Here is a 15,737-nt window from a genome sequence, read left to right as displayed (position 1 = left end):
GCATATGTAAAACCAGGCGTGTCTTACCGACACTGTTTCCTCATTGTATAAATTCTCACGCTTCTCCCTCTTTTCATGAATCTGCAAAGGCTCTATTAGAATGAGATACATTCTAAAAATGTTTATTTAATTAACACTGACCGTTTATTCGTGAAACTGAAACAATACGGTTAAACCAGATTTTAAATGAGTTAACTATAGTATTCACACATTCTGTGTACTACATTACGTTTACTACCTTATTTGGCCGTTGAGCCCAGTTGTATGAAGGTCTAGTCATTCATTTGTTTAATGAGGAATTTTACAGCAGAGTGTACATATATCTAGGGCAGGGGAGTATACCTATAAAGCTGCTTTTGCAACATATTGGGGGGGGGGGGGGTGTATTGATCCCTGGCACATGGAATGTTTTATAACCCCTTTATTTATTTTTTTGTTTGGGTTTAGTACTTTAGCCAATGCTTTTGAGAGTATTGTATGATTACCATCAAACGACTAAGGCCAACCTGTTGAGAATATGAGGAGATATGGGAGGGAAAACTCGTAGCATATAGTATTTTATACTAATAGTTCTTGCCAAGTAAAGCATTCTTGTCTTCCTTTCCCTCCCTGATTTGCCCATCCCCTCAACCGGATGTGACTCATTTACATGGGCATGTTGCTCATTTTTACCACACCCACATTCAGCCTAGTGGTTAGAGCATTGGGCCAGTAACCAAAAGTTTGCTGGATCAAATCCCTGAGCTGACAAGGTAAAAATCTGTTGTTCTGCCCCTGAGCAAGGCAGTTAACCCACTGTTCCCTGGGCACGGTGGATGTCGATTAAGGCAGCCCCCGTACCTCTTTGATTCAGAGGGGTTGGGTTAAATGCGGGAGACACATTTCAGTTGAAGGCATTCAGATGTACAACTGACTAGGTTTCACCCTCAACTCCTCCTTATTAACCCAAGTAATTTGTTGATGTTTAAGGGTGGATTTGTCTAAAAGTGAAAATTATCCAAACTTTATTTTGTATTCTTGTAATATTTTATAAAATAAGTGAATAACCATATCAGATGTTTTCCTCATAGGCCTAAATGATTGTACATTTATGGTGAAATACATGGGAGATGAGTCAGAATTGAAGAACCAGGAGAGAACAGGAGTAAAACATGTCATCTCTAATGAACACTGTGATCCCATTACAAACAACAGTGCCAAAATACTCAAAATATTCATTTTATAAATAACAACAATAAACTGATCACTTAATTCACATCAATCAATAAATAAAAATCAACATAATCAAGCCTTAATCCATGAGCATTGTGTTGGAGGCATAAACCGCCCTATTTGTAATATACATAGTGCTTTTGAAGGAAGTCAACAATAAATGAGCATTCACTCAGAGGACTGTGAACTTGGTATGGGCAGACAAATATTATACATGGAGTTCAGTTCTCTGTTCTCACACACACACACACACACACACACACAAATCAATCTCCTGGCATTTATCAGCCCTCTCTCTGTCCTCGCCAACGGTCTCTTACTGCATCAGCACCTATAGGGCAGAATAGCCGGTTCCACTTTGATCCGGGGGCCAAACAGCACCCCCAGCAGCATCTTCTCCCCCCAGCCCAGCAGCTTGTTGACAGTCAGGTTGAGAGGAAACAGGAGGCCCTGTTCGGCATCCACTCTTTCCTCAGCCCTCACTGCAGATGCAGACAGCTTAGCTGCTGGCGACACCTGCTGGTCAACTACGATACTGTCCTGGCTCAAAACAGAACTGCTGCTCAGGCTCCCTGTTAGTGTCTCCCTCTCTGCTCTTCCCTTGCTGTGGTCCTTCCCTGTCTTTGGAGTCGATTTAGGCCTCCCCTTCTTCAAGCTCTGACAGCGGCTGGGCTCTCTTTTAGGCTGGCCTCTTCCCTCTCTCTCTACCTTTGCCTGGGTTTGGGAGGAGTAGCGATTGGGCCAACCTGCTGCTTTGACACAGGATGTGCTCCTCTCTCTCTGTTGTACATCTGTCTGTGAGGAGGAAAGGGCCATCGTTGAAGGCTTTCTACCGTGCCTTTTTGAACCACTGGTGCCTTCTGACTCCCTCTTGTGGATGGTGTTAGAAACGCTGGACTGCGTTGGCTTGTGGCTAATGCTGTGCCTGTTGCTGCTTTCTGGCTCATTCTGGTGGGGAGTTGGGGGAATTGCACAAACGAGAGACAGGGAGAGGGTGAGGCTCTTGCGCTTCTCAGAGTGAGATGCAATGCCTGTTGGGATTTGTGGTGTGTTGGACTTTGGTGTCGGTGTCGCTGGTTCGTTGGGGCTTGGAGTCATTGCTCCACATGGGCTCTGGGCCTCCCTCTGGTTCCGGTTATGGTTCAGGTTGAGAGTGAGCGTTTTGTGTTTTCTGGAGAGAGACAGCACGCTCCTCTGGTCTTGCTGTGGCTTCTCTGATAGACTCTGAGTTTCACCTGAATATGAGGACCTTTGCTCTATATTCTCTGTGTTACAAGTGGAATTCTCATTGTACATATTATGCACTTTAGCAACCTCTAAAAAGTCCTTAGCAACATAGCCATTGTCGTGAATATTCATGATCTGATTGGCTGACAGGGGGACAGAGGAACCGCCGCTAATGTTTTCATTGCTTGGCTGCAGACATGTGTCCAGTGATCTGATTGGCTGGATAGTGGGGTTGCCATTACAGGTTTTCTGAGTGAGGGTTCCTTGGAAGTGTTGTAGCTGACCCAGAAAATTGAAGTTTGGGCAGATTGAAGGCCTGCGCTCTTTCACAAACCTGAAAGTGAGGAACAGACAAGATCAGATGTGAATAGTTTACACACGCACACACATTATAATACACATACAGCACAGACAAACACACCTGTAGGCATGGTCAAGGTCCATCCCCAGGTTGTACATAATGTAGGCCACAGCCAGGGCAGGGGAGCGAGAGATTCCTGCAGCACAATGAACTACCACAGATCCACCTGATGACATAGCCCCATCTGAGAGAGAGAGAAGAGATAAGACATTTTCTTTTATTTGAAATCATCCATACTGTATTGCATGACATCACTTCAGCCAGACTGCAAACTGTGCAAAGCACACAGTTTATGTCAACTGTCATGAATGGGCTTCCTGCAACAGTAGGCTTGTATCAATTGTCCGTGGTACTGAATGGGATGTAACAACATTCAATATTTCTGAAACCATAGGAGCATAACTGGCCTGCATGAAACCCTGATCAATAACTGCTCATCACTTGAACTGGGTCATCTGTGTTTCTTCCAGACAGACAGTCGCCAGTGTGTAATGCATACATGATGATGCAGACTATAGCATAATGATGACATGCAAAAATGTCCTATTACCTCATCTGCAGGATTTGCGTTGTCAAATCTCCAATGATGCCTATATTCCCCTTATACTGAACTAGCTCTATCGTGCACTAGGCTGTGTCTTGTCGAAAATAGTGCATTTGCACTATATGGGGAATAGGGTTTGCCATCCATTTGACACCAAACTAACCCAATCTCATCATTATTCTCACCGATAAAACGCAGTGCCTCCGGGATATGGGGCAGCAGGTCGTCTCGGAGAGAGTCCTCGATTGGGATGCGAAGGTACTGGGAACGGGGAAGGAAAGTAGGCTGCGGGCTGAAGCGGCTCACGCTTAGCACGTATGAGATCCCGCGGGCGTCGAGGCAATCCTGCAGCCGAGTAGGGAGTGCACGGAGAAAAGCGAGACAGGGAACACGAAATATTAATAAATTCTAGTCTTCTGTAAGAGGTACATTTTCGGTGCATTGTGAAAATACAAAACTTTGGCCAGTGACGAGAGCTAGGCTATCAATTATATAGACTGACCTACTGTATGAAAACATTATTACCTGCGTAACGTCTGTCTCTGCACCCAGGTAAAGATGCGGTAGGATGAGAGACAGCGGTGGACGCTCGCGTGTGCCGTTCTCTCTCTCCCTGTAGAACACCATCTCTGTCCTTTGTGTCTGGAACCTAAACATGAGAGAAAACGGTGTTCATTTCAATATCAAGGGATTACAATTATGTATTAGGCTACAATACATAAGCATCGAAAAAAGACTGCATGTAACTTTGACAATCATTTTAACAGTTGCATGAAATATATTAGCATTATTATTGCTATGAATGTTAATTAAGAAAACATTCATTTGTTCTATTGCTGCTAGAGAATGACGTTCTCTTTGCATTACGTCATGGATTTTGCAAGTTTGCATTCATTAGATGATCATAGGAGAATATAAAAACCAGTCATAAATGATGCAAGCAAAATGCAAGAAATATTACATTGTACTTACAGCGACGATTTTCACTCCAAACGAAGATACTGGAAATATCGCACAAATCAACTTGCACACCAAATAACTCGATCTAATCAACCCGAATGGTCTCAATGAAAATGGATTAAGAATGCAAAAATATATGTTATGCTTAATTAATAATAAGTAGAGTATAGAGCTCGCTCTCTCTTTCTTGACTTCTACTCTCGTCCTGTTCCTTGTCCTGTCTGCGACTGTAACATTATTTGTTGTTGTATGGCTATACCTGCGCGAGGGGGAAAGGATGAGGTAATGCTGTTTCTACAAGCTAAGAATAGTACAATTGTATGTGATGTCATTTTCAACCAATCCGCCGCCCATGCCGGACTCATTTGTTAATCATCATCAATTCGCCTGAAGACCCTTTGCTTTTTATTGTGACGAATCGTACCTTTTCTGACGCTATTGTTGCAGAGGCGTTTTTAAAAAAACACGCAGCTGCAATACGTCGTGGCGAAAAGCATTTATTTGTGAAAAACCCTATAATCTCTTCCAGTGGCGATTTTAGCATGTAAATCTTGGCGGGGCAAAACAAAAAAAGAAAGAGTGGGATGCATGCCAGCAAAGCCACAACACAACGCTAAACAATACATTAATTGTACCATAACGGTGACAAACGGTGCCCATAAACTGTTAGGGCCTACATAAACCTGTCCCAACAGCAGAGTCCCAACACTTTACCACTGCTACACCTGGCTGTCAGTGGAGCCTGGTCTGGCAGCGAAACAGTTCATTCAGCCTCATTTACTGCCATTAAAAAACCCATAACTGATATGGCTGACTTCCTTAAACAAATGTGGTTTCTGCTGACAATTGAGATGTACAAACTACGGCATAGGGGGACGACAAGCGGATAAGAGGCTATCCGTAATTTCGATTAAGACATTAATGAGCGAGCTAGGATGGACGCAGTCAATATAACTATTTGTTCAGTGTTTTTGAAATGTACAGCAACAGAATCCAAAACATGGTCTGTTCTTCTGTAACAGTATAACTTTAGACCGTCCCCTCGCCCATACCCGGGCGCGAACCAGGGACCCTCTGCACACATCAACAACAGTTACCCTCGAAGCATCATTACCCATCGCTCCACAAAAGCCGCGGCCCTTGCAGAGCAAGGGGAACCACTACTTCAAGGTCTCAGAGCAAGTGACGTCACCGATTGAAATGCTATTTAGCGCGCACCGCTAACTAAGCTAGCCGTTTCACATCCGTTACACTTACAGTGTTCTCCCTGTACACCAAGTCAGAACTGTAGGATAAATAAAGGAGGCATATAAGCAGACAAGGAAAGCTTGTCTTTCTTGTCTTGTAATCAGGTCAGAGTCAGGCAAGTACAGGATGCCAGGCAGGCTCGGGGTCAGGACAGGCAGAATGGTCAGAACTGGGAAAACTAGGAAACAACCACTTGAGAAAATGGAAAAATTCCAAGTTTAAAATGATAAACATTCAACATTGGCCTTGCTGTCAATGATGCATGATTTGTGCCGCGCTCAAAACAACTGTTAACTCGGAACTGCGAAAACTCGACTTCAGTGAGTTCAAGACAACTGGGAAGTCGAGAATAAACGAGCTCCGACTGGGTAAAAACCCCTTTGAACCGTCATCCAACTTGAAATTGTAAATCCGACCTCTTTCTAGAGCTACGACCTGAAGATCAACGACATCATTATGATTCGACCTTGCTTTTTTCAGAGTTCCCAGTTGTTTTGAAAGCACGATAAATCCAGAGAATGCAAGACTGGAATGCCAGAAAGGGATGTTAAGATGGCGCCGAATAGGATGGCTGACGTTTTACATGGCCAATTGTGCAATTTTGTATTTTTTTTTTGCATTGTTTGTAACTTGTTTTTTAAAACTTATTTTGTATATAATGTTACTGCTACTGTCTATTATGACCGAAATTAACTCAGAAAAGATGGAGGAAAAGGGGTCTGCCTTCTGAGAATCCTTAGGCGAGTGAGTAAACTCCCTCCGCCATCCGTTCTACTGGCTAACGTGCAATCATTGGAAAATAAAATGGATGACCTACGATTACGATTATCCTACCAACAGGACATTAAAAATTGTAATATCTCATGTTTCACCGAGTCGTGGCTGAACGACGACACGGATAATATAGACCTGGCGAGATTTTCCATGCCCTGGCAGAACAGAGAAGAAGCTACATCTGGTAAGACGAGGGGTGGGGGTGTGTGTCTATTTGTCAATAACAGCTGGTGTGCGATGTCTAATATTAAAGAAGTCTCAAGGTATTGCTCTCCTGAGGTAGAGTACCTTATGATAAGCTGCAGACCACACTATCTACCAAGAGAGTTCTCATCTATATTATTCGTAGCCATCTATTTACCACCACAGACCGATTCTGGCACTAAGACCGCATTCAAACAACTCTATAAAGGCCATAAGCAAACAAGAAAATGCTCATCCAGAAGCGACGCTCCTAGTTGCCAGGGACTTTAATGCGGGTAAACTTAAATTAGTTAAACCAAATATTTACCAGTATGTGTCACCAGAGGAAACTAGAGGGAGAAAAAAAAACTCTAGACCACCTTTATTCCACACACAGAGATGCATAAGAAGCTCTACCTCGCCCTCCATTTGGTAAATCTGACCATAATTATATCCTTCTGATTCCTGCTTACAAGCAAAAACTAAAGCAGGAAGTACCAGTGACTCCCTCAATACGGAAGTGGTCAGATGATGCGGATGCTACGCTACAGGACTGTTTTGCTTGCACAGACTGGAAAATGTTCCGGGATTCATCCAATGGCATTGAGTATACGTCCTCAGTCCTCAACTTCATCAATAAGTGCATTGACGACGTCATCTCCACAGTGACCGTACGAACATATCCCAATCAGAAGCCATGGATTACAGGCAACATCCACATCGAGCTAAAAGCTAGAGCTGCCGCTTTCAAGGAGCTTATAATAAATCCCGCTATGCCCTCAGACGAACCATCAAACAAGCAAAGCGTCAATACAGGATTAAGACTGAATCCTACTACACCGTCTCTGATGCTCATTGGATGTGGCAGGGCTTGAAAACTATAACGGACTACAAATGGAAACCCAGACGCGAGCTAACCAGTGATGCGAGTCTACCAGACCAGCTAAATGCCTTATATGCTTTTTTCAAGGCAAGCAACACTGAAGCATGCATGAGAGCACCAGCTGTTCTGGATGACTGTGTGATAACGCTCTCAGTAGCCGATGTGAGCAAGACCTTTAAACAGGTCAACATTCACAAAGCCGCGGGGCATGTACTCAAAGCATGCGCGGACCAACTGGCAAGTGTCTTCACTGACATTTTCAACCTCTCCCTGACCGAGTCTGTAATATCTACATGTGTCAAGCAGACCACCATAGTCCCTGTGCCCAAGGAAGCAAAGGTAATCTGCCTAAATTATTACCGTCCGTAGCACTGACGTCGGTAGCCATGAAGTGCTTTGAAAGGCTGGTCATGGCTCACATCAACAGCATCCTCCCAGATACCCTAGACCCACTCCACTTTGCATACTGCTCCAACAGATCCACAGATGACACAATCTCAATCGCACTCCACACGGCCCTTTCCCACCTGGGCAAAAGAAACATTGATGTGAAAATGCTGTTCATTGACTACAGCTCAGTGTTCAACACCATAGTGCCCACAAAGCTCATCACTAAGCTAAGGACCCTGTGACTAAACACCTCCCTCTGCAACTGGATCCTGGACTTCCTAATCCTCAACACTGGGGCCCCTCAGGGGTGTGTACTTAGGCCCCTCCTGTACTCCCTGTTCACCCACAACTGCGTAGCCAAACACGACTCCAACACCATCATTAAGTTTGCTGACGACACAGCAGTGGTAGGCCTGATCACCGACAACAATGACACAGCCTATAGGGTGGAGGTCAGATAACTGGCAGTGTGGTGGCAGGACAGCTGATCGTGGACTACAGGAAAAGGCGTGCCAAACAGGCCCCCATTACCATTGGCGGGGCTGTAGTTGAGCGGGTCGAGAGTTTCAAGTTCCTTGGTATCCACATCACCAACAAACTATTATGGTCCAAACACACCAAGACAGTCATGAAGAGGGCACGACAAAACCTTTCCCCCTCAGGAGACTGAAAAGATTTGGCATGGGTCGTACTGCCCAGTATATTGCGTAAGTCCCAGTACATCACTGGGGCCAAGCTTGCTGCCATCCAGGACCTATATAATAGGCGGTGTGAGAGGAAAGCCCATAAAACTGTCAGAGACTCCAGTCACTCAAGTCATAGACTATTTTCTCTGCTACCGCACAGCAAGCGGTACCTGAGCGCCAAGTCTAAGACCAAAAGGCTCCTTAACAGCTTCTACCCCCAAGCCATAAGACTGCTGAACAATGAATCAAATGGCCACTGGACTATTTACATTGAGTCCCCCTTTTGTTTTGTACACTGCTGCTACTCGCTGTTTATTATCTGACAGTTTGTAGGCACCATTTGACATCGTTATAGTGCAATTAATGTATTGTTTAATGTTGTGTCGTGGCTTTGCTGGCATGCATCCCACTTGGTATTTTTATTTGTTGCCCCACCAAGATTTACATGCTAAAATCGCCACTGCTGCTAGAGCTGCCCTGGTCAACTGTAAGTGCTGTTATTGTGAAGTGGAAACGTCTAGGAGCAACAAAATCTCAGCTGCGAAGTGGTAGGCCACACAAGCTCAAGGTCACAGAACTGAAATGCTTGATAATGTTTGTGATATCAACAGAGACAGAATTGTGTCAAGGCACAGATCTGGGGAAAGGTACCAAAACATTTCTGCAGCATTGAAGGTCCCCAAGAACACAGTGGCCTCGCTCATTCTAAAATGGAAGAAGTTTGAACCACCAAGACTCTTCCTAGAGCTGGCCGCACGGCCAAACTGAGCAATCGGGGGAGAAGGGCCTTGGTCAAGGAGGTGACCAAGAACGTGATGGTCAGTCTGACAGAGCTCCAGTTTAAAAAACAGATACAAATACACCTTATGGAACAGCAGGGATTGTGAAGAGACACACACACATGCACAGACAAAAACTTACACAATAAGACACACACTCTACAAACACATAGATTTTGCATTGTAGATATGTGGTAGAGTAGTTGCCTGAATGTACACAATGTAATGTAATATTTTAAATTGTATATAACTGCCTTAATGTTGCAGTACCTCAGAAGAACAGCACCTGCATTGGATCCTAATAAATACAAATAATGTAATCATTCAATCATAGCCTATATATAGTGACCCACAGATGCAAGAGGGGGAGAAAACTCACATAACATTGCACAACTCAAGATAAAATGGGTTAACATGAGAAGTACATAGATAATTCATATTAAATTAATGTTTTATTTCTGCATCAAGGCTGATTTTTGCTTTGCACGGGGCACACGTTTGTATGTTCACTGTAGCGTAGGAGACGGCCTAGTTCGTCCCATTGGTGCATCATGACGAGTTACTCCTCTTGCTGAAGCCCTATATTCCCATTGGGTCAAATTAAGAATAAGAAAGAATGAATCTAATCTGATCTCAATCCAGTTCTGCGTTTACCCCTGTTAACAGTTCAGGTTTATGACTGGGGGAAGATTTGCTGATCCGAAACCTGTGCTTGAGGGCCATTTTAACCTGGTGTTGAATTAGGAAAATAGAAATATGACTCTAGAACTTGTCTGTTGTCGTTTTGATTATTGAGGGATAAAAACACATGCAGGTGCCGCTTTCTTCAGTGGAAGCTCGTAATAAATGTGATCAGCACAACAAAGGACACCGGGAACAGGTGAATAATGGGTTTGGGTCACTTTCACTCCCCCTCTGACCTGTTCATAGAGGATGTAATACCAAATCAGGAGTTCCTTTCTGATTAATCAGGAAAAATCTAATCTCACACCAGAAGACATACATTTAATTTATATGTGGATTGAGGGTCGGTCTCCCAAACATCTCCATTGATCATGCTTTTTAGTCTAGGAAAAAGGCTCTATTATGTCAAGATAACAGTGAGGATGGAATCTGTTATCTTTCCACACTTGAGCTGCATTTACACAGGCAGCCCAATTGTGAATTGGGCAAAAGATCTGATCCAATTGGTCAAAATACAGAATTGGGCTGCCTGTGTAAATACTTCCTAAATGATCTGTTAAGGCCCACTATGACACTCCATATCCTATCACCCCTTTCATCCTCAGCCATTAGGTTAGAGGTACAGGTTGGTAACATGCAGTGTTTGAGAAGCTACTCTGAAAATATAGTTAACCAAGCTACCAATTACTTCACACTGGAGGTTAAGCTACACTAATTCTAACCTCAAGAATATATAGTTCACTTGACTAAAGTTACTTTGAAGTAGTAGTTCACTACATCCAAACTAGTTCATGAAAAAGCATCATATGTAAATCTTATATGTCAGACTACAAATCTCAAGAAAAGATCACTTTGGGGTCATATGTTAACATGTGGTATTTAGCCTATTAAACACCATTTCAAGTGAGAGTTAGGCAAGTATGATGCAGAAAAAGGAACTTATTGCCTACTTCACCCACATTTTATTTTAGCAAAATCAGTAGTGTCTAGTTCCAGTAGTTAACTACACTGCTACATGGCAAAAAAATCTTCATTCAATGAGCAAAATCACATTACATCTACTACTTAGTCAATGTGATGAGTTCTTATTGATTGGACTATGTGATACATCCAACTACGGTTCTGGAGAGCTGCTGGGTGTTCAGGCTTTTGTTCAAGCCCAGCACTAACACAACAGTTTTTTGTTGTGGACGTGGAACTGTGGTGAGCTTTGGAAAGAAATTCCTCTTCACACATCATCACACACAGACACTTTCCCACCAAGAAACAGAGAGCCAGTGGTAGAGTATATGGCATAGTTTTACTTTCACATTATTCAGTACAGAGTAAATCTTAAATCTAACACAGGTATCTCACAGGTTTAACACCGATACACAGGGCTGCATTAGCTAGCAGATACTGCACACACACACACACAAAATTATTCTACTGTTTCCCCTACAATGATCAGACTGTCCCACTAATGTTGCATGGGTTAGACATAGAAGTGACTCCTGTTGAAACTAATATGACCATGTCTCAAAGATAATTTAGGATATTTTTATCATGTGGTACACCGACACACACACGCGATGCCCACCCCTGATGATTAGATCCTGGTAGTTGTGATTGACAATTGGTCTGAGTTCTCTCCTCCCTCTCATCTCTAATGGACATGTTGGTGCATATGTCTGAAATGTGAGTTTACAGATAAGTGCTGTCCAGTGTCTTTGTGGTTGGTTGTGTTTTCAAAGATTATAATCAATCTATTTGCAGATTGCTATCTTCTCCCAATTAATACCATATGGTAAGTATTTGTGACGTGTGTGTGCGTGCGTGCACAAGCCTGTGCGTGTTTAGAGATCAAGTTCTGAGGTACTCCTCTTTTTTCAGTCAATCACGGTGTCAAGCAGCACTCTACTCTCCAATCCCATCCCTCTTTTCAGCATGAAAAAATTAAAATAACGAATACTAGGCCTCTGCTCTGCTGCTTCACTCTTCATGTGAACACGGACTGGCCCACTGCCCTCTAACTCCTTCCAACTACCACCTGAACTCCCATCAATGGGACTTGCTCAATGCTTGCTTATGCACGACAAACATTTCATAAACTGTCGTAAAACAGCCCATGTCAGTTCTCAACCAATGTTCCCTGCCTCAAGTGTCAAAAAACATTGCTAATCTGAAATAAACAGTTAATTACAATGGTGGTAAGTAGGTTTTATGACAGGTTTAAGTCAAGTGTCAACCTCACCGCTGTTTGATTAACACTGTAAACAAGACCAGCTACCCTGCTACTCTCTCCCTCAATCTCGCTCTCCTTCGAGCTGACCCCTCTACCCTTTTCGCAGGGTACACACGGCTAGCCCTACTCTCGCTCTCTCTCTCTCACACACACACATTACACCATTAAAGAAACAAACACTTCAATAACTCCACTACTAATAAAAGTAATGACAAAAAAGATAAAGTAATTACATTCTTTTTTAAAATATATATATATATATATATATATATATATATATTCCATGAACAGGTACATTAATCATTTGAGTTTCTGTATAAAGTATGGTTACACGCCAGAAAGACAGGGGAAGTGGGAGAGGGGTGGTGTGTGTATGTGTTTGAGGGGTATTGAAGGACTGAGGTCTCTTAGAACCACCTAAAGTGCACTGGCCATTTCCACTGGAATAGAGCTGGAACTGTAGACTTGGGAATGTGCCGGAGATTTTTTTATGGAATATTATATCTCAGGGATTATACTGATAGAGGCCCTTGGAATGTATAACCGGTGGGGGACTGGGACAGCAGAGGGTGGAGAAGACATGGGGTTGGGATGAAGGTGGGGGTTTAGAGTGTCATTTTGGACCCTTACACAGAAGAGTCCCATTTCTTTAGTGATTTCGTTTTACCCCTCCCTCCAACTAAAGGAGGACCCTATACAGATACTTTACACGGGACACTTAAGCATGTACAAATATATGTATCTGCCTACATGTGAGAGTATCTGGGTGTGTATTACGTGTGTGTGTGTGTGTAGAACTCCCAGGAATAGTCTAAGGTTGAAATGTCGCGGAATCAACGCACAGATTCTTCCACCCTCCCTCCATGCATCACACAGGCACCAGCTGTCATCACAAGTACTCAGGGCTTAAACAGACAGGACACGCACACACACACACGCGTAAACACCAGAAAAAAAACAAGAATTGTAGCGCCAATGATAATAAACAGTAATAACAATAAGAATCTGAATTATAATCATGACAAAAATAATAAATGACAATAATAGGGCAGTCGTGCAAGTGGCAACGGCTGCTTATTTTTCCCTTATGTAGGTATTTTTCTTTCATCTCGTTGATTCTTTGTTCGGGGGGGGTTGAAACACTGGTCTCGGTGTGTTGGGCGTCTAGAGCGTGGTGATGATGGCCTGGAGCGCGTTGGGTGAGTTCTAGACTCAGGGATTCAGAACTGTTCTGCCAGGAGGTCACAGACGCGCTGGGAAACAGTGTCCTTGCTGCTGCGCAGAGTCAGCCGGTACATCTGACAGAGAAGGGACACAGATTTAACATGTGTAAACACACACACACACACACACACACACACACACACACACACACACACACACACACGGTGGTCAGTAAAGTTCAAACACACATAATATATACAGTGCCTTCAGAGAGCATTCATGCCCCTGGACTTATGCCACATTATGTTGCATTACAGCCTGAATTAAAAATGGATTACATTTAGTTTCTCACCCATCTACACACAACATCCCACAATGACGAAGTGAAATCAAGATTTTTTAAATGTTTGCAAATTGATAGAAAATCAAATACATAAGTATTTATACACCTTTGCTATGACACCCCAAATTGAGCTCAGGGGCATCCAATTTCCTTTGATCATCCTTGATACACCTGGGGCCAACTCAGTTGTTTGGACATGATTTAGAAAGAGAAACACTCTATACAAGGTCCCACAGTTAACAGTGCATGTCAGAGCGGGAACAATACCATGAAGTCCAACAAACTGTCCGTAAAGCTCAGAGATAGAATTGTGATGAGGTATATATCTGGGGAAGGGTATAGAGTGCTGAAAGTTTGCAAGAGCAGTGGTCTCCATCATTGGGAAATTGAAAAAAATATGGAACAACCCAGATTCTGCCTACAGCTGTCCGTCCGACCAAACTGGGCAAGAAGGACCTTGGTCAGGGAGATGACCAAGAACCCAATGACCAATCTGACAATTCCTTGGTTGAGATGGGAGAACCTGACATACGGACAACAGTCTCTAAAGCACTTCACCAATCTGGGCTTTATAGGAGTGAGCAGACGGAAGCCACTCCTGAGAAAAAGGTACATGACAGCACACCTGGAGTTTGCAAAAAGGCACGTTAAAGACTCAAAGCATAAGGCAAAATATGATTCTGATGAGACAAAAATGTATCTCTTTGGCCTGAATGGAAAGTGTTCTGTCTGGAGAAAACCAGGCACAGGTCTGGTTGTGCCTGTCAACACAATCCCTATGCTATGCATTTCAATGAATGTAGCCAAATACAGGCAAATCCTTGATGAGAACCTGCTTCAAGAGTGAAAAATCTTAGATTGGGGCAAAGATTTATGTTCCAACAGGACAATGATGACCACAAGCATACAGAGAAAGCAATGCTGGGATGGCTTCAGGACAAGAATGTGAAAGTCCTTGAGTGGCCCAGCCAAAGCCCAGACTTGAATCACATTGAACATTTGTGTAAAGACTTGAAGATTGCTCCCATCTAATTTAAGCGCTTGAGAAAATCTGCAAGGAAGAATGGGAGAAAATCCCCAAATTCTGATGTACAAAGCTGATACAGACAATAATGACACATTCTCCAAGACGACTCAAAGCTGTAATCGTCGCCAAAAGTGAATCCATTAACGTATAGACTCAGGCGTGTGAATACTTACGTAAATGAGATATTTCTGTAATTAAAAAATAATTGTCATTATGAGGTATTGTGTGTAGATGGGTAAAAAATATACATTTAATCAATTTTGAATTCAGGCTTAACAATAAAATGTGGAATAAGTCAAGGGGTATGAAAACTTTAAGGCATTGTATATATTGAATCATCAATTTTTTTTACACGAGTTCAGAATGGATTTACAATGATGACACATTATCAACCGAGTCTAACACTTCACAGAGACCGAGAGAGACAGAGACCGAGAGAGACAGAGAGAGAGAGAGACAGAGAATGTGGAGATTCAAGTGTTCAATTTTGGGGTGTCAGTGAGAAAGTGTGGAAGAATCAATGTGGAGGGAAAAGTGAATGAGAACGTGAAAAAAGGGTGTGAAAGAGAGAATAGGGGGATGAGAAAGAAAGAATGAGTGAGAGAGATCAGGGACAGTTGTGTGTTACCTGCTCGCCAGGCTTGATTTGCAGCAGCACACAGAAAGACACAGACAGCAGTGAGTGATGCAATGAGAGCAGCACAGAGAAGGACAGACGGACTGTGTGTGTGTGTGTATATGTGTATATATATATATATATATGCATGTACATTTGTGTGTGTGTATATATGCATATACATTTGTGTGTGTGTACCTGGGCCTGCGCATTGGGTTCCAGTCTCAGCAGACAGCCGACCTGTTGGGCCTTGGTCTGGATGACTCCAGCACACACATAGTTCTCTGGGTTAGGATCCACATTCTCCAACAGGGCTGTCCCCAGGCCCAGCAACTAGAGACAAGAGTGGGAGGGTGGGGGGAGAGAGGAAATGGGAGGGGGTAGAATGTGGTAGACATTCAGCAGGCAAAGGAATTAAATGAATATGCCTAA

General features: G+C 43.2%; 1 protein-coding gene and 1 pseudogene across 1 annotated transcript; both read right to left on the bottom strand.

Moving 5' to 3' along the window:
• Positions 1–1,204: 1,204 nt before the first annotated feature.
• LOC115145515 (tyrosine-protein phosphatase vhp-1-like) lies at positions 1,205–4,538 on the bottom strand. Its single transcript, XM_029687046.2, has 5 exons — positions 4,317–4,538; positions 3,870–3,993; positions 3,530–3,689; positions 2,861–2,984; positions 1,205–2,773 (listed from the first exon to the last, which is right to left on the bottom strand). The coding sequence occupies exons 2-5, from the start codon at positions 3,969–3,971 to the stop codon at positions 1,537–1,539; spliced, it is 1,623 nt and encodes a 540-aa protein (XP_029542906.2). The 5' UTR covers positions 3,972–3,993; positions 4,317–4,538; the 3' UTR covers positions 1,205–1,536.
• Positions 4,539–11,212: 6,674 nt separating this feature from the next.
• Positions 11,213–15,737, bottom strand: part of LOC115145227 (AP-2 complex subunit alpha-2-like) — a 66,270-nt pseudogene continuing 61,745 nt past the window's right edge.

Source organism: Oncorhynchus nerka, linkage group LG17, assembly GCF_034236695.1.
Source record: "Oncorhynchus nerka isolate Pitt River linkage group LG17, Oner_Uvic_2.0, whole genome shotgun sequence".
Taxonomy (NCBI): Eukaryota; Metazoa; Chordata; class Actinopteri; order Salmoniformes; family Salmonidae; genus Oncorhynchus; species Oncorhynchus nerka.
This window is presented reverse-complemented; position numbering and strand designations above follow the sequence as displayed.